The sequence below is a fragment of the Electrona antarctica genome, assembly GCF_951216825.1.
Source record: "Electrona antarctica genome assembly, chromosome: 23".
In the NCBI taxonomy this organism is placed as follows: Eukaryota; Metazoa; Chordata; class Actinopteri; order Myctophiformes; family Myctophidae; genus Electrona; species Electrona antarctica.
In genome coordinates this window covers 9,265,325-9,290,533 of record NC_136804.1, presented here as the reverse complement: position 1 = coordinate 9,290,533, position 25,209 = coordinate 9,265,325, and the positions used below count along the sequence as shown (strand labels likewise).

Below are 25,209 nucleotides of genomic sequence, written 5' to 3'. Positions count from 1 at the left end.
ACGCTATGAAAAGCAACAAAAAAAATAGGGAGGAAGTGGACTTAGAAAGGGGAGGAGCCAAACCGAGTTCCTGTCCACAAATCAGGAGGAGGTCAAAGAACTGCTTGTGGGTTCTGCAGATTCAGTCCAAAACACCACCAGTGGCCACAGTGTCATTATTAATAGAGAATGTCTAGCCACAACATTCTTACTGAATGGTGAAGGAATATGGCTCTATGAACTATTGCATTTTGATTTATTGACATCTTCCAGCATTGTTTTCCAATAAATACTAATAATAATTCATAATAATATATATAATTAAATAATAAATAAAAATATAATTAATTTATACCAGTAAGACGCCTGAGGGCGAAAAGCGTGCACGCAACTGCCTGGGTGACAGCAGACTGCTGGGCGAGCGCTGGCGCTTTGGAATGGGGAGTCAGATCAACATATCCGCCTGGGTGACTGACAGCAGACTGCTGGGCGAGCGCTGGCGCTTTGGCATGGGGGGTCAGATCAACATATGGAATGAATTCTGTACTGGCCATATATGGAGTGTGTCTTGAGTGTACAGGGTTTGATGAGGTCAGATCAACATATGGAATATCAGAACAGGTCAGCTCCATATATGGAGATGTAAGGGTGGCAGCGGGGGCAGTGTCTTGAGGGCCCAGGTTGGGCCAGGCCTTCATTTTCGGGCCTGTTGAAAACTCTAGTTTTCGCCGGCTGCCGGCTGCACAAGTATAGTGCCTCAGTTTTTGCTACACACACACACGCGCGCGCACACAGGCACACACACACACACACACACACACACACACACACACACACACACACACACACACACACACACACACACACACACACACACACACACACACACACTCAATTAATCGTTATTCAAGACAGTAAATCGTCCAGCAATTGGGTACACCGTTTATTTTCATGTTTTATTTGATTACATTAAACCTCATTATGGGGAAAAACATATCAAAAGAGTGTTAGTAGTTTTAAAAATACTGTTAGTAAGTAATTTGTCGTATAAAACGTTAAGGAGGGACGGGTATGAAATCTCAATGGACATGACTTTAAACTTTAAATAAAATAAGTTACCTAAACATGCCAGTATACATGTTTTTGAGCTGAGCTCACCCTTATGATACCTTGAGAATATCCTTAAAAAAAAGTACAATAAAAAATACTGTCAAAAATCTATTCTAGGAACAATATAAAAAGTTCCAAAGTAAGGGGTTAAGCACTCACAAGCATCCCCCCCGGACATCGGGGATAAAGACGCTAAACACATATTTGTCTTATATGCTATCTTAGTCACAGTTATGATAAATTAAAGACTCATTCTTTAAAAAAAGGTCACATTCAGTTGTTCATACCAATACAAGGCACAACTAGTGGTCAACAGATGATACTGCAATGTCATTTAATAATCTATATTGTCAGGCAATCTAGATCCTTGAATGTTCTGTTCAAATTCCCTTGAAATCAGATCATTTTCTACTGTTAGCTAAATGTCTATCATCTTAGTCATTATGCTGTCATGTCCTTTTGCCATTCCTGAGCTGGCTCATCAGATCCTGGGAGATTAGAATTAATTCTAGATGACGATAGACCTGAGAAGACGGAAGCACATTATGACGTCCCTTGGAATCGGTGGCTTGATCTCATTGCCATCCAGTCGGAGGTACCGCAGCCGAGGAGCAAGGTTGTTGTCAACATTGTTGTTGTTGTCATCCAAAGCATCAAGTGACACAGGACAGATATCGGATCCATTCACACCTGTTTGAAAAAATAAAAAAAATAATACATTATTTATTTGAAAATCTCAAATTCCAACTTCATGTTCCCCTTAGATAATATATTTACAATCAACAAAATAGAGGACAGCTTGACTAGGGTTGGGAGTCGGGACTCGTTAGGATTTTAACGGTTCTGGTTCCCTCTTAATGAGTCCGGTTCCTATATAAAATTAAAATAAATAAATAACTAATTATATATATATATATATATATATATATATATATATATATATATATATAATATATATATATTATTATTATTATTATTTTTTCTATAGTAGAATGGATGAAAATATTAATAATAATTATTATTATAATAAGTATAATTTCTACTTATAATAAAGTGATTCCCTGGCGTGATTACTAGGTTACAGCACAAATAATTATATAACACTATTATTAGAAATTGTATAACTATTATTTCAACTTGGGCGAGCCCAATTGGTCACATATTTTGTCAGGCTTGAATCGGGTCGGACTAGGCATTAATTAATATATTAATTCATTTGTAGCGTATTCCACAGGCGCGCACCATTGTCTCTCACTGCTGTTGCTGTACAAGCTGCTACGCAGCTCTGTCCCATCCACCACAGGGCAAACACATAGTGGATTATTTTTGAGCAAGCAAAACTCGAGCCCAGGCAGCACTTCAGCCGTTCCTTTGCATATATCATGGACGGAAGTTGATGTGACTTGTAGCATATGTCTGTGACTCAAATACATACATTATAAGAAGTTCCGGCCCCTCTCACACATGTACGATAGGTGGCGTGACGTCACCACAGCCGCTTGCATGATGCAGGCGCGCAAACACAGCTGAGTCAAATGAAGACAGCGGAACCGCTAATGCAAATTCGATGGAACCGGCGGCGGTTTTTCAATCACGGAACCGGGTCTGAAACAGAACAGGTTCCGGGTCCCAACCCGGGTCTGAAACAGAACAGGTTCCGGGTCCCAACCCTAAGCATGACTTAGAAAACAGTCCTGTGCAGAACTCTACCTGCCACCACCCTCATCCCCCAATACATATATCTTGCTATGATACTTTGAAGTTTTAGACATGTTTTCATTCCTCCTTTACTAACATAAACAAGGCTTTGCTCACATACAGATCTCACGTACAGTTCCTCTAGCCTTTGCAACATCATAAGACACAGACTTACTCTTGATCTTATTGTGGTCAAGGTGCAGGTGTTCAAGCCCTTGTGGAATGATGGGAACTTCTGTCAGCTGGTTATGGGACAGCTGCAAGTCCAGAATGCTGGAGATGTTGAACACGTCCCTGGGGAGCCCGCCGTTGCCGAGCTTGTTGTGGTTGAGCCTGAGGAACGCGATCTTAGGCAAGCCCTTAAAGTACTCAGCTGGGATCTTCTCAATGTTGTTGCCATCTAGGAAGAGCTGCGTGGTGGTGGACGGTAAACCCGGGGGCATGCTGCTCAGCTGGTTTTTGGCTAGATTAAGCTGAACCAGTCCGTTCAGACCCTTCATGTTCACCTCAGTAACCACGTCGTCCATCAGCTTGTTCCCCTGAAGGTCCAGGAGGTTAAGTCTGTCCATTCCGGAGAAGACACCGGGTGGGATTTTGGAGATGCGGTTGTGAGAGAGCCGCAGCTGTTCCAGGCCGGACGGCAGGGCAGACGGCACGGATGTCAGGAGGTTGTCGTCCATGTAGAGATGCACCAGCTGAGACTTGGTCTTCAGGGCTCCCTCCTCAATGCCCTCGCTCGTGATTTTGTTGCGGTTGAGATTCAGCCAGCGCAGCTGCGTGGCATTGCGCAGGGCGTCCTCTGTCAGCGCGTCGATGAGGTTGTTCTGTAGGTACAGATACCAGGTGTGTGGAGGGATGTTGGGGATCCGCTTGAGGTTTTTGTTATCACAGTAGACGGCGTTAGGGAAGCTCGGGGGGCAGCGACACTCATGGGGGCAGGCCTGAAGCTGGGTCATATAGTCCTCGTATGGCATGTCCTGGCCCAGTGTTGGACCAATGACCAAGACGACAGACACCAGACTCAGAAGAAGCACCATTTTACTATTTGACCTAGAAGATAGAGAGACAGAGAGAAGCAGACAATTAGAAACAGAACAGAGAGCATATTTATACACAGTACGCACACAGAAGGTTTAGGGCCTTGGGACAGAGGAGGTCATGTGATGGGACACTTCTGCAGTGTCCAGACATCCTGACAAAGAGTATGGGATCAGGTCTGGGGTCTCATGGGAATTAAAACCATTGACCTGGTTTTAGACAAGCATGCAGTCCAGGAAGCCTTGCAAGTTTGTCAAAGTTAAAACTGTAGTCTTAATTTAGTGGTAGCACACTAATGCCAATCGTCAATTGAGGTGGCAACATTGCCAGATAATCCACCATCCCCTTGGTCTTTGAATGAGAGATAAACCACTTAAAGGCAGTATATGTTTGGTCAACTTTAATTGCTTTACAGCTGATTAGCCAGCAACCTTCTGTGGGTTTCAGACACAATCACATGTGATCTAACTGTTAACCTAACTCAAAGCCTCATCTATCATGGTACTGGGGGCAAGTCCACTTAACTTAATCAAGTGATTCAACCAAAACAGACACACATGTGCTAACACATACAGTACCACACAGTATCCAACCACATAATCAAACAATCATAAACTCATGCATGGATTCAGACACACAAAGACAATAAATGTGCCGCATATCCACAGTTTTCGATTTAGAAGGATAGGGTATTTTTCATACTGTAGCTCGACAGAAGAGAATGTTATAACATTGGTTGTGTGGATGGGTGAACTACATAATATAGACGTGAGATACAAGAGATCACAAAAACACTGCATGCCCATCAAAATGGCCTTGACCTTGATCTCTGACTCATTCAAGCTATAATATACCGAGCCTTTGTATGAAGTTTCATTCCAATGAGACCACAAATAAAGGCAGCAGAGCAGGGGTCATCAAAAAGTACACGGACAAATGTGTCCGTAGCAAAGACTTGGCCTTGTCCATGGCAAATTTTTGATTTTCTTTTTTACACACCATTATAATGTTCTTATTTGGTCATAATACCCAATTAGTGAATGTCAGTCTCCAGGTTTTCTTCAGAATATGTATGACACTTATTTACTATGACAATATGGCACATTAGGACTCCAACTAGTACTAGTGGTTCTCAAATGTTTTATTTACAAGGACCCCCTTACAGACCCGTTATGGCCATTCAGGGCTAGCTCTTTATGTGTTTCTGGTAATATTATTGTCCTCTAATTTGTATGTCTGTGGTGTGTTAAAATTTAATTTTAACACAAAAAGTCCACCACAAGCCAACATGGCGATGACCCCTGCAGCAGAGGACCCACAAGGAACTAGAATAGAATAGGAAGGATAGACCAGGGGTTCTCAACGTTTTTGGCCGGGGACCCCCGGAAATGCTTTGGCAATGTCTCGGGACCCCCGCCCCGCCCCCTCCCGACCCCCAATATAACCATTTTGGGCGGGAACCCCTTTTGGTGTTTTAAGCATTGTTATAATTTAGCTATTGAAAAATAGCAGATCTACAAGCTCATAGCGCGCCACCGAGTGGCGCGCTACGAGCTTGTAGATCTGCTATTTTTGAAAAATCGTGAAAATAATATATATATTTTTTTTTAAATAATTTGGGGACCCCCTAAAATAATTTGGTGACCCCCCGAGGGGTCGCGACCCACGGGTTGAGAACCCCTGGGATAGACGATGGGTATCAATCATTCATAATTCCTTCGACCCATCTTCAATGCTCATATCCATCCCATCATTCTGCACTTGATTCTTCTCGGCTGCCATCTGTTGCTGGTTTAAATTCTTGGCGCACACTCCATGTGTTGGTCTGGATCTCGTTTAGGACAATCACAGCCCGTCCCATGGATGAGCTGACATCAAAGGCCATAATGTGCGCACCTGTTTCCAGACACGTGGCTGCAGAATCACCTCGCATCTCACTGTGCATAAGGTCAGAGGTCAGTGACCCGGCTTTAACAACTTTCAACCTGGTGTCCCTATTTTGGGCATGTAGGTGACGCCACACGTGAGCTTGCAGATTTTTCAGATTTTGTTTGTTATTTTGTATTATATTATTTAAGTGGTTAAGTCAACCATGCCTCCATGCAAATGAAAAGATACGGAGCTACATTTGTGCAGTGGTGGAAGAAGTGCTTAGTAGTAGCAATACAACAATGTAGGAATACACAACAAGTAAAAGTCCTGCAATTAAAAACGTACTTTTGTAGTAGTAGTACAAAAGTAGGCCTATTGGCATCAATATGTAAAAGTGCTCATGCAGAATGGCATATTTCCGCATAAAGCGGCATAAAGCGGGCACATAATTCAGAGTAAAATATTAACCAATTAACCAACCAACTAACAATTACTGCATTACTTTCCACCAACTGTTCTTCGTCTCCTCATGAACCTGACAGCAATTTCATGGCACAACCCACTGTATAATGTTCTAACTCAGCATATAAAAATGTCAGCAGCAGTACAGGCCTGTGACATTAGGAGGACAAAAGATACAACATGGAAGACAAGACATTACAACCGACAGTATTGTAATGCAACTTCATATCAACTGCAGCATTTTCATACAATACACAAAACTATAGGATGCAGCCTTAATTGCTTGCCACCACTAACCAGACTAATGTTTTATCACTCAGCACTTTCCCTGCCAGACACACACCAACCTACCTTGAACCAAGCAAGATTCCTTTTGTGTACGTCCTCTCTCCGATAGAACGGTGTCACAGTGTCAACCTATACCTGTCTTTCCCTGTATTTGTGCTACTGGTCCTTATGCCAACCTGTCTGTGATGGTGACACCAAAGCTTGTCTTGACCAATCAGATGCTCTCATTAATCAGAGGTCATAATCCCCTGGTGGACAGCACACTAAGCCTTCCCCTTTAGAGCTTGCAACATGGCCTACTTATGCAGAAACCGCATTTTGTTTGCTAACTTACAATTGCAGACAACTCATCCCTCACTGCTAACACGTGCTCCATCTGTGGCTCTCCATTGTAGCTCTTTGCAGTCGTGCATGTTGGAATAATCGTTGCTGTTGGGTGGAAACCTTGTTTGTCCAAAACCCTTAATTTTTGCTTTACTTTGCCATAAGCATTTACTTAATGATATATTGGTTGTCAATCTTTTCAGTTTTGAACTCATGCTACTAAAAAAACAAAACAAAAGAAAATCATTTTTTTTAGGTTCCCCTATAATGACAATTGGGGATGGCAAGTTAAAAAGTGGTTAAACCGCACATTGGCTGCATGTCATAATTGCTGATACTGATACTAAAATAAAAAAAAAAAAAAGGTCTGAGCCAGACTGAGGTTTTAGTGTCTAGTCTATGTTATGTTTTGTAGACACACAACAACGGTGCATTGAGGTCAGAGTCAATCTAAGAGGATTTCATGGGTGGATTGACCTACACTAACTGTTCTTGAAGAGAGGTGAAGGTTCTCACGCTGTGAGAGGATGTTGGCTGGTTAGCAACCTTCTTCATTTCTGTTGATGATGATGACGGCAAAATGCCGGTGGATAATCCCACCTGATTGGCTGTGGCCGGATGTGAGTGACAAGCTCATTAGACTGGGCTCATGTTTGCCGATGTGCAATGTGTGTTGAATCGTCTCTTCAACACAAGTGAACCCTTAAAGGACCACTTCACCACTTTTCAACTTCTCTTCCTATAATTGGTCCTAACTAATGTTCATGATAAAACACCACCATTTTTTCCTACTCAGTCTGTGTCTCATAGGAAGGCTGTGGGCAGTTCAGAAACCTGTCCACCAGTGACATCATCGATGGTGAATCCAAGATAATAGAAACATCAGGCTTTCTTTTCCTGAAAAGTTGCAATGCAAAAGTTGAAGCCATCGTTCTCACGATAATAAAAAACTAAACATATTTTAAAACAAATCTTGTTTAAAAGAAAATCTGCCTAATGATGATGTCACTGGTGGACGGGTGTCCGAACTGCCCAAAGCCCTCCTATGAGACACAGACTGAGTAGGAAAAAATGGTGGTGTTTTATCATTAACATTAGTGAGGACCAATTATATGAAGAGATGTTGAAAAGTGGTGAAGTGGTCCTTTAACCGTGTGAAGTATAAACATCACTGTAGAAACACATTCCATTTAACCACTGAAACCATATTGCAAAAATCTGTTTATTTGTATTTATTTATTTGTCTATTATGCCATATGCCACACATTGCTCAACCTAAATGCAAAAACCTTGATCCTTCTCCCAGACGTGAAAGGCATCATGTAAGCTTTTTTGAGCCGCAGTTCTGTTTGTAAAACATGATTCAGCTTGCTTCGACTGCAGGCTCTGGATTCAAACCGATGTTGCAAACACATGGAATGCGCCTTCGTTCGCTGAGTCACCAACCGGTTTAGCCTAATTCCCAACCCACCTCAGTCATGAGTACTGTGTGGATGGAGGAAAATTAAGTGGTCTTCTCCAATCTTATTTCCCAATTAGGCCTAGGTTTATGCATGAATGAGAAACAGAAAACAACCCTGTACAAATTTGGAATACCGGTCAAATTATCTGATATTGAACTTTTATTGCATCTTCAACTCTCTTACAGGGATCTTAGGGTACAAGGATGCCCGCTTTAGCTTCCTCCCTTCCCCATATCTTACCAAGTCACAGTTCAACATCTGTCTCTCTTTACAAACACCTGGACATTAGTAACCCAACACCCATCCTTGATCTAAGCAATAGGCTACATGAAATATACAGTACACACATGTGCATATGAGTTGAGGCATACTCACTCTAATACTGTATAAATGTGTTTGTTGAATAGAATGCTGCACATTGTCTTTGTCATTATGTCACAATTCAATTGTTGGTATTCGGCAAGGATGAAGTATACAATATATTCCCACTGTAAAAATAAATGTTGACTCAGGTCTTCAGAGTGCTCGAAATTATGACAGAATAATAAATGTTGGCTCCAACCTGCTTGACACACTAAAGAGAAACACATGCAGAGGAATATGATAGCACGAATTTCCTGCCAGGGGCTTTGTGTCTGAGCCAGCTATGTTAATTGCGCACGGTCTGTATTTGCTCTGCATTTCACGATCAGTTGCACTTCAATCCAGTTAAATATACTCAGGCTTTTGGAAGATGAGGCATAACTTATGAGGCATAGCTTACTGTTATTAGCACTGGGGAAGTCACTGTGTTTGGACACTTGCTTTAGACTAGACCTGGCAAAGCCACAACATTAGGAAGCAACCTTTGGAAACAATTAAGTAGGCCTAGCGATGCTAATAAACCCGGTGTAGTGTTATTATAGATATATGTAATAATTTAGTTATTTGCATTTTCATTTAAACAATCATTATTGCACAAATCAAGTGCAAGTACTGTAATTCCAAAATGATTAGGCTATATACTATTAAACTTTCTGTAGATTACAACATACACATCTGTGGCCCAGGTGCAAGACAAACAGAAATATCATTCATAAGTGTCAATATATGTATGTCCTGCAATACATCTTCAGATGTACCACATAGCTAAAGAAAAATGTTGGCTATAATAGAAAAGTGGCAAAAATCCATATCCGTGCCCATCTAGCAGTGCCACTGCCAACTGTATTTTGTGAGGCCACTCCAAGTCAGCGTTGCATTGCGTGTAAGCTATGGAATTTAAGTTGGCACCATTCACCAGATCAAAGGTAAAGAATAGCTTTCTTTGCAATCCAGCCAGATGTAAACAGTCTAATAAAAAATGACCCACCTCTGTCCAGCAATGGTCTCTCCATCGAGGCACCCTCCTCACTCAAATGGAGGATGCACAGCACAACAAAAACAAATATAAACTTAAAGTTACCTGTGTTTTCAGACGCTGTGTGTATGGACTGCGTGCAGCCAGGTGAGCTCTGGATGATGTTGAAGCGTTTGTCCTCCACTCTCCGAACACTTTGTTCTGCCGTTTGTCTGCAGTCCAAGAACAGACTCAGCGGCTTTCGTGTGGTGGGAGTCTGGGGGCTCGTCTTATCACATGTGTATTGTCATTAATATCATTCCCCAAGGCCGTACCCTGGACATGCACTGGTCGAGCGGAGAGAATGGAGCATGTGTGGTTGGGGGGAGGGCGAGTGCGTGTGTGTGCTTGGGGATGTCCTTTATGGAGAGGTTGCATGGACTGCTTTCTGAACAGCCCAGAGACCCCTACACCCCCCCCCCCCCTCTTTCCTTTGTGTTGGTGAAGTCATCTGCATAGTGATGGTTAAAGTGCAGGTGTTGAGGAGGAGGAGGGTCAAAGGTCATTGGACAGCACTTAACCTTTTGCTTTGTAACGGGGTGTTGGCTAACCCATCACACGCCATGGAGGACAGGGATGTTGTGCAGTACTATACTGTACTTTACTTCAGTGTAAAGTACAGTGTGAACTTTTTTGGAAGCTTATGAGTCTGACTTTGACTCCACATATCTTTCAAAGATATGTCTACATGTCTTTGTAAAATGAAGTCTATAGTTCAGTGCAGTTTTAAGAACGATTGATATTACAAAGAAATTTGACTACGGTACAGTATGGTATGTAGGCCTACAGTGTTATGTCATTTTGTATTAGGAGGTGGAAAGGCTACTCTCTCTCTCTCTCTCTCTCTCTCTCTCTGTGCATGTGTGTGTGTGTGTGTGTGTGGGGTGTGTGTGTGTGTGTGTGTGTGTGTGTGTGTGTGTGTGTGTGTGTGTGTGTGTGTGTGTGTGTGTGTGTGTGTGTGTGTGTGTGTGTGTGTGTGAGTGCGAGTTTGTGACTGTGTGCGTGTGTGCGTGTGTGTGTTGTGTTTGTTCAAGGGGATTTCCCACTGGAGGCAGAGAACAGGGAGATGGGACATATGAACCCCACATGTGCTTTGTATTATTTTAGTACAAGAGAGACCACAAGAAGGAAGAGATAGCTAGGCTGATAGCCGGGTACGCAGACAGACAGACAGGCAGACAGACAGACAGACAGACAGACAGACAGACAGACAGACAGACAGACAGACAGACAGACAGACAGACAGACAGACAGACAGACAGACAGACAGACAGACAGACAGACAGACAGGTGACTGACTGACTGACTGACTGACTGGCTGGCTGGCTGGCTGGCTGACTGACTGACTGACTGACTGACTGACTGACTGACTGACTGACTGACTGACTGGCTGGCTGGCTGGCTGGCTGGCTGACTGACTGACTGACTGACTGACTGACTGAGCGAGAGCAGGAGAAGGTCTGTACTGTAGTTTGATGTTTGGATCTGGACATCAAGCCCTGAGCAGCTGTCTCTACTTTGATATTAACATCTCGTCAGAGGAGGTCCAGGTTGTATGAAGGACTTTATTGTCTAGACAACAGAACCTTCACACTGGGTTCGCACATGGGAGAGCTAGGCAGGAAGTGGAGGAAATTGTTCTGGATCTGCAATAGTTGTGTAAAAACATGTCAAATGCGAACAAAGTTGTTAATACAAAATGTAATGTTGTTATGGTAAAATATCCTGTATCGTATATCAAATTGTTTCCAACTGCATTGAGAAGTAAAGTACCAGTAGGTAGTAAAGTAACAATACAGATGTGGAGTTTCCGAAATACCACTAACTGTACACTGAAAGACCACTGTCTTTCATTTACATAAGTGGACCAAATTTGAAGTATGATTGACCTTAGCTGCTAGATGTAATTACAAACTTCTGGGTGGGAATAAAAGTGAACATCTGGAAACTCTTTAAACAAAAAGGTAAGCCATTTACTTAACAAGCTTACTGGTAGCCTCTAAATAGTGCGTACTGCAGTAAGAGATGCCTGACTCCTGCGGGGAGCCAGGTGTCTCTGCAGCACATATGGCCCATATCACAGTATTAGCTGTGTTGTAAACGGTCATCATGTGACACCAATGACACTGTCAGAAGAACACACATGCAACATAAAGGTACACAAGGTAAACGCCCAATGAGCAATGTTTATGGAACTTTGGGGGTGATGATTTACAGTATGACCCACTGTAAGTTCTCTTTTCTTAGACCATAACAATTACAGTACAACAATTTACAATTTTGGCATTTAGCTCTGCTCTTACTCAGTGTGATTTACAAAGTGCCAGATCAGATGGCATGTCAACAAACACCAGGGTAAATGGTCGTGTAAACACTGTAGAGTGCAAGGGGGAAAAGTGCTACAAAGAAAGTAGATAAACATCAAACCTAGCATCTGTCTAAAGAACATACTATCTAAATAGCACAGCAAAGCAAAGTTACTATATTTACCCAGGGTAACTGGACTAAGCATCAGATACTTGTTTACAGCCAGGCCCTGCTCATAGAACATTTCATGGTAGTGGTTCAATGCCTTGCTCAAGGGCACTTCAGCGGTGGTAATTTTAACGTGCCGGTCCGGGGATACGAACTGGCGACCTTCCGGTATCAAGACCGCTCCGCAAACCGTTCGGCCACCGCTGCCACAAGCAACCTCTCATAGAATGGCTACAGAATTGCTATTCTGTAGCATTTCTGCTGTCTTATAAGCTCACCCTTGCTGTGAGAATATTCTTACACCTTTCTGGATGCATGATGGAAACAAGAAATGTGTGTCAGAAGATGTATTGGGCAACTACAGATGGCAAATATGACAGTTGTACTACTGTGACATTCTTTTCTTAGGCTTGTCCCATTCTCTTGGTGTATGTTCGCCCACTTGTGGAGAATTCATACACTTGTGTCTTATGGTGAAGGATAACTCATTTGACCATATCAGTTTTTATATATATGTGTCTGTAGAACAGTGACTATGGTTTGTCTAAACTGACCTCTCAAATGTGTATTCATCTTTGTAATGAGGGGTTTACACACTGCAACCCTACTATAACATCCCTCTTTGTTATGTAGTTGTAAACAGACTGGTCTTGCTGACAGCTTGATCACGTCCTGCAATGACATTCACAGGAAGAGTTGCTCTTTGGGTTTTCACACTAATACACAAGCCTCATGATCATTGCATTTTCACTTTCCACAATTCCACTTTCCACAATTTCCCACTTTTTTTTTACTGATGTCTTTGTTCCCCATCTTCCAGTTGGGAAACATTTCCAGTTAAGTTAAGTCCTTTCTGTCTTTTGCAGAACTTGAAAACGTCATTCACACTTTTATATCGTCTCATCTGAACTACTGTAACTCTCTGTACTCTGGGCAGAGTAAAAAAAAGCTATTGGCCGTCAATTCAGCAATTGCAGAATGTAGCTGCTAAACCCCAGGAAACGCAATCACATGCGGATCAAACCCATTCTGGCATCGCTCCCCTGGCTGCCAGTTAGTGTTAGTGTATTTAAGGTTTTACTGATGACTTTTAAAGCCCTACAAGGCCAGGAGATATGCTGGTAACATATGAGCTAGTCTGCAGCCTTAGATCTTCAGGTATTGCTCTCTTGGTTGATCCCAAGACTCGCCTTGACATGGTGATCTGGCTTTTGTAGCCCGAGCACCTAATTTGGAATGCCCTGCGGTCAGCTTTTATTATGTGCATTCCCTCCCTCACTTTTATGTGTTGTACTTGTTTTGTTAATTCCATTTGTTGATGTTTATTTTATTGTTGGATTTTTACCTTACTGATTCGGTTGTCGCAATTAAGCCCATATGGAGATCCCTGATGTCATCAATATTAGTATATGGATAGCCTATATAGTTCTGTTGATCCTTCCCCATCCATCCTTCCTCGATGTCTCCCTTTTGACTGATACCTGTCCATTTAAACTCTAGACGGGCCTGCCCCAAAGTTATTTGTGCAGCCATGCCCAGCAGCCGGCGAAAACTAGAGTTCTCAACAGGCCCGAAAATGAAGGCCCGGCCCTACCTGTGCCCTCATCAAACCCTGTACACTCAATACACTGCCACCGCTGCACCCTTAGATCTCCATATATATATATGGAGCTGACCTGATCTAACATTCCATATGTTGATCTGACCTCATCAAACCCTGTACACTCAAGACATGCTCCATGGGCGGCAGCAGCAGTGGCTCAGGGGTAGAGTGCCTGGATGGTAACTGGAAGGTTGCCAGTTCGAACCCGGTCTCCCCCAGAGTTACTGTCGAAGTGTCCTTGGGCAAGACACTGAACCCCTAATTGCTCCTGATGTGCTGGTTGGTGCCTTGCATGGTTTCCGCTGCCATCGGTGTATGAATGTGTGTGTGAATGGGTGAATGTAATGCACAATCTATGTAAAGCGCCTTGGATAAAGGCGCTATATAAATGCACCATTTTTTTTCTTTTTTTTTTCTTTTATGTATGGCCAGTGTACGCGACAGGGCGAGGTCGCTTCTCGCCCCCAGGCGTCTTACTGGTATTGATCGAAATACAGATGTCACGTTAGTCACAGTTTCTACTAAACATATTCGTGCCCCAAGTTAAGGAACCCCAAAGTCACTTAGATTCATTATTTCATTCTTATTTCGGATCCCCATTAGCTTCCACTGCTGCGGTTGCTACTTAGATGTTTTCTTCTTAGCATCTTCGTCCAAAATAGAGGTCAACTGGGCCTGATCAGCATTTTTATACAGACCCAGAGCATGATTGAATGTTAATTTCTTAATTGTATCCTGCTGTACACCCGAATGGAAGCATCTGCTTTCGTTCCTCGTCTCAGTTAATCAGTTTTTTCCTTTAATGTGTCACCCATCTATATTAGTACAGAGCTTTTTGACCCAATACAGTGTACAGTTTCACCATCACTATCATATTAGGCTCTCTGACATACAGTACTGTAAAAAAATAAATAGAGCCACGGCTCTGTTTAGGTTCCAACCCGCAGTTCAAAAACACTTGACCATAGGTGGTAACCAAGAGAAGCAGTAGAGTCATATCGCTTGTAACTGATCTGACGGGGCGGAGGAGAGTTCGTTAACCCACAGGCATTACAACCTCACATACCAAATTATAGGCTTAGCTGAAACTCCTCAGCACAGCTCTAGAAGACGAGTTAGAAGGTATTCGTTTTTGACACCGTGGAACTGTAGCATACATCAGAGAATGTAGTATAAGTGTGGATCTGCATGGGAAAAGAAATGTCCTAAAGCCGTGGTATTAAGCCAAACCATACATCCCCTGCTTCCCTCCAGGACCACCAGTCTCGTTCTGCAGACTATGGCTGTATATGAAACGGCGTGAGTGACCTCATATGAAGCAGACATGTTGTAGTAGGCTACTGTATATCACAGAATAGAAAAAAAGACAGGGCAAGGGAGAGAGGAACCATGCATGTACAGACACAAGGGTAAAGGTGGTTGCACACTGGACGCGTTTTACGGAAACCGACGGATAAACGCAGCTCAAAATCCGAAAAACGCGCTCTGTGTGCAGGGACCTTAATGGTCTGACATCACAAACACACTGACGGGCCTTGTGGAATGGAGAAAGAGAGCTACCCTCTGAAGATCGATGTACCGGTAACACTCCGATCACATGAAGGATGTAGCTAGAACAAGCTCACCAACGATTAAATATTTTAATCGTGAGTGATCGCATGATTTCTCTATTTAATCGCAAATACATCATCAGTCTTTATCTGTTCACAATGTACCTTAGATGGAAGCCCCCCCTCCCCCCAAAAAAGAGAGAAGAAAATATAGAAAAAGACAGACTTTGTCCTGTTCGTCCATCATGGGTAGGGAGGGCCTTTGGGGAAAACTCGTCAAAACACGTCCTTGTCAGTGAATGAGTTAAATTATTTAACATCGACAGCCCTAGTCTTGATGCGTTTACTTTTTACCTTAGCGAGTGGTTATTGTCAGTATGGGACATCGTCATGCTACAGATTTTAAATTGGGCATTGTTCACCTTCCACCTCTATTTTATTGTGTCTTCCAAATCAAAGCAAACTAGAAAAAGTGCCCTTCTGGGCACAGGTCTCCACCAGGAGGATAGGACTGTGTGAGATGTTTGGCAAAATGTTTAGGAGTAATATAAATATGTTTGCCTTTGATGGCAATTGGATGATTTGAGGCATTTTGTTCCAAAAATGTGTTTTGCAAAAATCAACCTGTTGGTGGCGCTATAACAGGCCAATGTGAAAAGGGTGGGATATATTCCTCAGCCTAGTAAGAAAATGTGTGAAAGATTTCACGTAAATTGCATGCTGCGTTCATGATTTGAGGCTTTTGTTAAAAACGGGTCAATCTTGCAAACTGTGAAAGCCAATTATAGCCAATTAGGATGGAATATGAAATATCGGACAGATCCGACTTGAGCACATGACCATAGAGATACTGTGTAACGATTTGTGAGATTTTTGGACAGAATCTGGAGGAGTAATATCAAAAAGTCGACCTCCTGGTGGCGCTCTAAAAGGCAGATGCGGAAAATGCAGGTCAAAGGTTTGTCCTTGGCCTCTAGGGAGTGTGCATGCAACGTTTCACGCAGATCGGTGCAGTTTTAGGTAAAAAATGTGAAAAGCTGCCTCATGGTGGCGCTATAACAGGCCGTTCTGGAAAATGCGGGGCAGAGGTTCATCGTTGGCATCCAGGGAGTGTGTGTGCAAAGTTTGGCATCGACCGGGTTAACGGTGCCGGAGATTAGCTGGTAACGGACGGACGGAAGGACACACACACGGACGGACACACGGACGGACACACACACACACACACACACGGACGGAGTGCAAAACATACTCTCTCCCCATGCCTTCGGCCTGGTGGAGACAATTACTGTAATTTAATTGACCTTTACTGTACAGTACAGACAAATAATAGCAAAAACAGCCGATCTACAAGCTAACAACCTGTGCCTGGATGCTGCATTTTCTCATGTCCAGTCCCTTAGAGTAGGGAGTGATTTGGTTGGCTAGCTCAGTGGTTCTAAAACAGTCGTTTGAGACATGAAACTTGCTTTAGGAAGTTAACACTATGATCGAATCCTGGGGGCATTAGATAAATCTGTTTTGATTCCAGAGACCATGTGCTGGATGCTGTTCTCTGCCCTCAGCTTCAACTCTTGCTATACTCTTAACCACATGTTTCATTGACCCCCAGGGGTGTAGATTAGGCGCCCACCTTACTTCCCTCTACAACAAATCTCTTCTGTGAAAATAGACAATCTACAAGCTCACAGCATGTCACATTGTGACACATTGTGAGCTTGTAGATCTGCTATTTTTGCCAAATGTTGCATTTTCCTGTCGTAGCAAAAATAGCTGATCTACAAGCTCAAAATGCGTCGCACTGCAACACGTTTTGAGCTTGTAGAAATTCTGAATTAATTTCCTTTTGCTATTCTTGAATTGGAATCCTGAAAAGTAACCTTTTTTATTTCATTTTAAATGCATTTAGTTATAGTCATGTTAACTTTATATAGACTGAAGTAATTAGAGAGGTGTAACAGCTGAAATCAATTACACATTATCACATTAAGTGATAGATAAGAGATAGAGAGAGATGCCTGTAAAACAATTCCCTAAATTTGATATCCACCATACAGTTGATGAGTCCAATTTATACAGTTTATCTTGCAATTTTCCATAAACACCGGAAATGAACTCATATGATAGGCTTAAAAAGTGATGTCGTACAAGAATGTTGGAAATGTAGTTTATTCAACTGTATTTTATGTCCTGACAGTAAATTCACCAGCTATGAGTCATAGGTGAAAAGAGAAATCATGATATACTGAAAAATGTAACCAAACCAAAATGTGATATTGTAATAACATCTTTTAAGTAAGATGGCAGACTTGGTATTATTGTGGAATAAGACATACATCAAATATGGCAAACAAGGTAACCATGAACGCTCCATAACTGCAAAAGCTGTAGTTTATTATAATGCATGGTTGCCATTGGATGCATGCAAGTAAATGCAACAGGTTCATACAATTGAGCAGTGTGCATAACAGTGAATAGCTATGTATTACATCATATATATATTACAAAAAAGAATAACAAAACTCAATTCTGTTTTCAAATTATTCAGCTCAGCAGAGATATTCAGTGTGAGAAGCATTTAAATTCAAACAAAGGAAAATACCAGTTTCTTTTCATTTATTTGCACTGTGAACTTGCATATCAGCTATTTTCAGTGTGCGACATGGCACGCAACTAGGTATCCACCATCAATGAGTCCTTAGCTGGAAGGGATCATCTGAGCAATGAGTGACATGAGAAAAACTAAAAATACTGGTATTTTCCTTTATAACATGTTTTATTCATTAAAGTGTTCAAAACATGATTTTTCTATATTGTTGTATAAACTCTTTCCATTGATGGCTTGATCATTCCTCCCATTTAAATCTATACATCTAAAGACAGCGTTCTCCTTACCTGCAGGTCTTTTGCACAGCAACTGAAGTTTTAGTATAAACTCATTAAAAACAATGATGCAAAAACATTGAAACATAAAACAATGACAGCTATAACTGAAACACAAGTAGTTGTTACTGTATACTCTATTTTGTCAATATTCAACATGATTTAAAGAAAATCTTTTTGGAATGTTTAAAGTGTGTGTTTACCTTTTAATAAAAAAAAGCATTTGTCCTTTTTTTTGTCATTTTTTATATTTTGTGGTTTTCATCTGACCCCCCCCCCCCCCCCAATATATTGTATGGGTATTGTATACACATACAATGAGCTAAAATTGTAACATGTAGGAAGACATTTGATAAGTTTAACAGGTTGGAATTTCTTGAAAATATATTGTTCCTTTTTATGATTGGTTAGCTTGATGATTGTCAAGCTGTTTATTATTTATGGCTCCGATCAGGAATATTAATGTGACATGTGGACTTCAAATTCTCACCCTGGCCCTCACAATACCCACAACAAATACCCAAACATACTGGCATACTACTTTACATGCCAATGAAGTGTATAAGGACAAAGTAATAAAGGGTATTGGGGCATCCAAAGTCCCCAGCGTTGGACTGTGCTATGTGACAGAAGATTGAGGACCATGTTGACATAGGGCTGAAGGATGTCCTTATTCAAACATGATATCCGAAGCTTGGCGCAGGCAGTTGGCCGTGTCAGAAGGCATGTTGCTCGCTGTGACATTGTTAGCATCCAGGCGTAAGTGCTTGAGACGGGAATAGTTGACAGGTCCCATGAACTTGCAGAAACTGGTCAGGTCGAACTCTGCAATGAGCAAAAGAAATGATTGGTAAGTAGTTTGATTCAACAATAGAAGCACTTTTTTAAGCACATTTGTTTTCTTTCCCTTTCCATTTCCTCCCCAATGTAGTCATTGCCAATTCCCCCCATGAACTGTATATCATCATCATCATTTTTCGACCGCGGTCGAGATCGTGGATTTCACAATAACACGCCAGACTTCCCGGTCCTTCATTGCCATCCCCAGTTCCTGCTTACTGATGCCTGTGTCCCTAGCGATGACATCAGGGAACGACAGCTTTCTACCTCTGGTCTGCTTTGAGGCAGGACTCCAGAGAAGAAGGGAAGATATAACCTCATTGTCAGCTCTATAGCAGTGGCCGGCAAACTGTGTTCTTCTGGATCGGACTAGTGAAGAAACACGGGGAAGGTTGCCGTATATTAGATTAGTCGATGGGTGGCTCTTCCAAAACAGATTTTGCGCTCTCATTAGATATATATATATAGTATACAGCTGTATATATAGTCCCTGGCATGTTGGAGACAATCACGTGTCTCCTCCGATACACTAGAGCAGGGGTTCTCAACCCGTGGGTCGCGACCCCTTGAGGGGTCGCCAAATTATTTTGGGGGGTCCCCAAATTATTTTCCAAAAAAAAAAAGAAAAAAAAGTTTTTTTGTTTGTTTTTGCAACTGAATGGCTGTAAAGTGGAAATGAAGAATTTACATATAGTACACATAGTACATGCATACACCTTCCCTAATGATGATGGTTTCAGTATTTATTTATGGTGTATTGTCTCTATTATTAAGGTTATTGTAGCAGTCAATTTATATTGGGGGTCGGGAGGGGGCGGGGCGGGGGTCCCGAGACGTTGCCAAAGCATTTTCGGGGGTCCCCGGCCAAAAAGGTTGAGAACCCCTGCACTAGAGCTCTCACCTGACAGGATGGAGTTTCACCAGCGGGTACAGGCTTTAGTTCCGACATACTATTGGTCCGACTGTCATTAGACCGGCACCCTACTCAAAACAGGATAGTAAACAAACCCTTAAATGCTAAACTCCTAAATGGCTCTTAATTAGAGCAGAGCCAGGACAATAGCAGAAACACAAAGCCATTCAGATTCAAAATCAGACCATCTTGGTCTGAGGTTGACACTAATGGGCTTGATGGGTGGACTTAATCCCCTCAAAGGTTTAATCATCAAGGTTGAATCATCAATCAACACTTTAATCGTTGACCTCAGAGGTATACGACTAGATTAAGCCGGACTAAAACTAAATATAAGAGACATTTTTTAAGACTAAAACTTAATTGCCCAGACTCTTCTTCAACCAAGATGGCGAAAGCAAACATTCTTTGTTCGGTACTCATACAATAGTTTGGTACAAAACACTGAAGTCCTTAAACCAGAAACCTAACCACAAGCATGGCACAACGTATGTCGGACCAATGCATTGTCGGGAGCGACGGGTGATTTCCGCATGTCGGACCTAACGACCTGTAGGAGTCAGTAGTGTAGTGACACAGAACGCCCTTCACTGCTGGCTTCCCATAACTGTGTTCATTGGAGGCTCTGGCCAAGCCAGTCGCACCATGGAGTCTCCATGTCAGCGGTTAAGGTACTTTCAACACATTGCCGGGACTTGAACCTGGGACCATCTATTTCCCAGGCAACCGCTCTACCTATTCATCTATTTTACATTGTATTAGTGTAGGTATTAGTGTAAATAAAGACGGACACAATTGCTTGCTTACTGTTGATTTCGTTGGCCTGGAGGTAGTACTGCTCCAACTGCTCGTTGATCTCAGGGATGGACTGCAGCTTGTTGAAGCTCAAGTCCAGTTCAATCAGCGTTGACACATTGAAGACACCAGCAGGGATGCCTCCGTCCGCCAACTTGTTATGAGAGATCCTCAGATACTGCAGGGCCGGCAGTTTGTTCAGGTAGCCTGCTCCGATGCTGTCTATCTCATTGTAGTCGGCATAGAGGATCTCCAGTGAACTGGGAACGCCGGCGGGCAGCTTCTTCAGTTTGTTGTGGCTCACGTCCAAAGACAGAAGCTTCTTGAGCCCCTTGAATGCCCCCCCGATGGCGTCTGACGTCAGCTCGTTGAACTGGAGGTTGACAGCGGTCAGGTTCTCTTTGTCACTCAGGAGACCAGAGGGGAATTTTTTGAGCTGGTTGTGCATCATCTTCAGCTCATCAAGGGCCTTCGAGGAAGGGATGACCGGCTCTGTGAGCTTGTTGTTGCTGAAGAACAGCTTCTCCAGGCCGCTTAGCTTGTCAATGGTGCCCTTGGCAATTTTTGCGTTGGTGATCTGGTTGTTGTCCAGCACCAACCAGCGGAGGTCGGCGGTGACGTTGTCGAACACTCCCAGTTTGATCTCTTCGATCAGGTTGTTCTGCAGGTAGAGGTACTTTATCCCCGTAGGGACAGTGGGAACAAACGTGAGCTTCCGGCTGTCACAGTACATGGCAGTGGGGAAGTTGTATGGACAGTCACACTCCGGATTACATTTGGGACTCGAGGGCACTTGTTGCGATGCCGGTTGGTAGTCGTCATAGCCGTAATCATATTGGCACAACACCAGGCCGACTAATGCAGCCAGCAAGGTGACACGGAGAGGATACATGTCTGCTGGAAAGAAAGGAGACAGACATTGAGTAAGGGATCTTTTTTCAATTCAACAGAAATTAGACAGTGTCAAATATTTCAGATGGAAAGGATGGATTACATTTTTTGTCACGTAGCCAAACCTACAGGAATTTACTGCAACAAGGTAATGTTAAGAGCACGTTACACGTCTACCAAATATTCAGACCCATATGCAAAACTCCTTCCCACCTCTGCATGTCTGCATATTTCAGAAGTAAAGTTATGCATAAGGCTGAGAGTCATCCGTGAGTTCATGTCAGGTCGCCTGTTGATTCTAACTGTAGTTTCGACGACACCTATCCATGCACGTAAAACAACACTGAATACTGTCTTCCCTCACAGCACAACTATCGTCTTATAAACTCTCTCTGCACATGAAGCTGTGTAGATGAACAGCAGTAATGCATTGCAGATGTTTAAACCGTATGCATAATATGCACCCCAGTCTCGACAGATCATTCCTTGGTTCGGTGTCTGAAAAATGCAGTCAATGTGATTTGAGCATATCAGATCAGTGTATCCCATATCTTAAATGCGATGGTCTGAGCAGAGTAAACTAGAGATGCCTTAATGCACACACAAGAAGTCCATTAAAACGGCATTTCCCTACATCAGCATGCAAATTGTCAGACTTTTAGGTAATGCGGCATCACTCAGATTTGCTTCTATTTCCACTGAAAGCTCTAGCCCTGTCTCCCAGCCACTGCCCCACAGCCCAGCAGCGGTAATCTTGGCCGGAAAAAGCCAAAATAAAGCGGGGGTGATCGTGCAGGAAATTACAAATCAACTGCTGCGTAATATGCAAACTTACCTGTGGGCTCTCTCTCTTCAGGTGGAACACTGTGGTGCACAAAACCCAGTAGTCTCTGGAGAAAAAAGACAGAGGGAGAGGGAGACAGAGGGAGTGGAAGTTGAGAGAGAATAGGAAAAAGAAAAGGGGGGGGTGTGAGGAAGGGGTGGTGGTGGTGGTGGTGGTTAGAGTAAACGGGTGGGAGGTTTCTTCAACAACAGCAGCAGTGAGTGAGGCAGGCCGACGTATAAACAGTAGATGTCATCAAAGCGAGCGACTGAGAAGCATCGTCCACGGACGCATGGCGTGTTGGTAACGTGGAGCAGGTGCAGTAGGGTGACAATGCATGCTGGGAACCTGCTTTACCCCCCCCCCCCCCCCCACACACACACACACACACACACACACACACACACACACACACACACGCCACCCACACCACAACTAAACCTACTTCTCTCTTTTCTCCACAAAGAATCCCCTTCCTTTATTTGACCCTTCAAATAAAAACAGGTACAGGTACACCAGCATGCGTCCTACCTCAACATCCCCTCCCAATACAACCAAAGCTGCAGACTGTGAGGAGTAGCATGTCTGCTGAATGAATTCAGCAGCAGTAAACAAGGCCTCGGAAAATGTGACAGAAAGGTTATGAGATGGCCAGAAAATACTTACATAACACTTTTGACGCAGCAACTAAAGCCAGTTCTGTTTCCCCCGTGTCCTCAATAAACATTCCCCCGTGAATCTTTATCCACTGGCATCCATATTTAGGGCTTTCACAAAATGTCAGAAATGTCAAAATATACCTTCTTGATCGCCCCAAAAGGTCAAAGATGTCAAAAACTATCTTGTAGATCAGGGTTTCTCAACGTTTTTGGCCGGGGACCCCCGGAAATGCTTTGGCAATGTCTCGGGACCCCAGCCCCGCCCCCTCCCGACCCCCAATATAAATTGACTCCTACAATAACCTTAAACCATTTTGGGCGGGAACCCCTTTTGGTGTTTTAAGCGTTATAATTTAGCTATTGAAAAATAGCAGATCTACAAGCTCATAGCGCGCCACTCGGTGGCGCGCTATGAGCTTGTAGGTCTGCTATTTTTGAAAAATCGTGAAAATAAAAATTTTTTTTAAATCTTTTTTTTTTTTTTTTTTTTTTTTAATAATTTGGGGACCCCCTAAAATAATTTGGCGACCCCCCGAGGGGTCGCGACCCACGGGTTGAGAACCCCTGTTATAGATCACCATTTTGGCTATTCATCTCACACCGAGTATATGGGTTAAGTGTACAGAAAGGTATGGCAAGACAGATGCATCCCGTATGTCTGGACAGTATATCATCCAACTCCTGTTAGACAGTCTGACTGCCTCATCATCTTCATCCCTTCTTTTTTTTCCAAATCCTTGACTGCAAGGTTTTGGCTCTGTACTGTATATGTGACTAAATTTGACTGAGGGACTGCCATTGGAGTTTTTTGAATTTTTGTTTTTTCATGTCATATGAAAGCAGAGAATCATAGCTTCAAATTGACATATTGGTTGTTCAGTTTGACCCACCAGTTTTGAAGATATGGCTTATAGAGTAATGTCTTGCAGAGAAACAGCGAGTTGAGAAAACAGGCTTGAAAGGTTCACTTCTGTGGTCTCTAACATTACACCTAGCTACATGTTTGGGCATTTATTTCATATTTACATGTCGATTTCTGCCCGGACACTTATTTCAGACATGCTCTAGTATGTGAAGAGTCTGCCTGTGCTATTAACTCATTTAAAAAAAAAAAAAAAAGGTTTTTCTCCTCTGGTGAAAAGCTGGAATTTGCGCGATGGCAGTCTCTCAGTAAAATCTGGTCACATATATCCACACTGAACTGTGTTGTGTACACTAACCAACTAGTGCAGTGTGTTTGTAATCTCGGTAGGATTGCATGCCAGGGGTTAGACGACTGCCAAAATGCTTCTCCTATTTGTTTATGTACGTCCATCACTTTGTCGGAGCGTGTCGGGAATTGACGTCTGGATTCAATTGGTCGCAGTCCAGCCTGCTCCGCGGCGCTCACACATACCGTTCTTAGAAGCCATCTTGGATGCACTTCGTATGTGTGCAGAAGCCTTTGTGCTTCACATTCAAACTCCAGATGTCTTTTTCAAAATGGTCTCAAAAATGAGACACGTTTTCCTCCCTCCTGCTGTACACTATTCATATCTTTATCAAACGTTGAGGAATCAGTGTATCCTTCGAATTGCTTTTTCAGAAAAGTTATGTCACCTTTCATTCCCCTGTCTGTATAGAGTAATAGTATAGTATATAGAGGATCTTCCTCATTTAACTGTGCATTTCCATAACTATTTTAAAGCTGCAACCCAGAACTTTTATGTTAACCAATCTGTTTGGTAGAGTAATGTTAATACAATCTAGGGTGGTCTCTCATCTTCCATTGAGACAGTTAGACACCTATACAGGTTGACAAGTACTGCCTGAAGATCATAAGCACAATATTTTCAATCAATCTCATGCATAACGCAGTGTTATGATTTGTCCACATCTAATGGAGTCAATGTACTTGATACAAGCAGTTTAAATTGTGTACTTAAGACTAAAAGACTACGGTAAGACTAAATAGGACTAAGACTAAATGATGTGTCATTCAAAAGACTAAGACTAAATCTTTTCTGGCTAAATTAACGTAAGACTAAAAGACAAAAAGACTAAGGTTTTTCAGAACTATACAGTATAGGACTAAGACTAAACGGTGTGTTATTCAAAAGACTAAGACTAAATCAAATAATCTGAAAAAATCACACCCGTGTGAACTGAGTGGTGTAAGGTCTTAT

The 25,209-nt window shown here is 42.6% G+C and overlaps 2 protein-coding genes across 3 annotated transcripts; both read right to left on the bottom strand.

Annotated features, from left to right (window-relative positions):
• Positions 1-1,117: 1,117 nt before the first annotated feature.
• On the bottom strand, positions 1,118-6,619 carry kera (keratocan). Its single transcript, XM_079494572.1, has 3 exons — positions 6,511-6,619; positions 2,963-3,837; positions 1,118-1,779 (listed from the first exon to the last, which is right to left on the bottom strand). The coding sequence occupies exons 2-3, from the start codon at positions 3,822-3,824 to the stop codon at positions 1,598-1,600; spliced, it is 1,044 nt and encodes a 347-aa protein (XP_079350698.1). The 5' UTR covers positions 3,825-3,837; positions 6,511-6,619; the 3' UTR covers positions 1,118-1,597.
• Positions 6,620-17,395: 10,776 nt separating this feature from the next.
• Positions 17,396-22,520, bottom strand: lum (lumican). 2 transcript variants are annotated; one of them, XM_079494386.1, is made up of 3 exons: positions 22,398-22,520; positions 20,684-21,568; positions 17,396-18,948 (listed from the first exon to the last, which is right to left on the bottom strand). In XM_079494386.1, the coding sequence occupies exons 2-3, from the start codon at positions 21,561-21,563 to the stop codon at positions 18,794-18,796; spliced, it is 1,035 nt and encodes a 344-aa protein (XP_079350512.1). In that variant the 5' UTR covers positions 21,564-21,568; positions 22,398-22,520; the 3' UTR covers positions 17,396-18,793. The 2 variants fall into 2 exon arrangements, with proteins under 2 accessions (XP_079350512.1, XP_079350511.1); XM_079494385.1 differs by having other exon boundaries at positions 20,684-21,565; positions 22,398-22,517.
• Between the last annotated feature and the right edge of the window lie 2,689 nt (positions 22,521-25,209).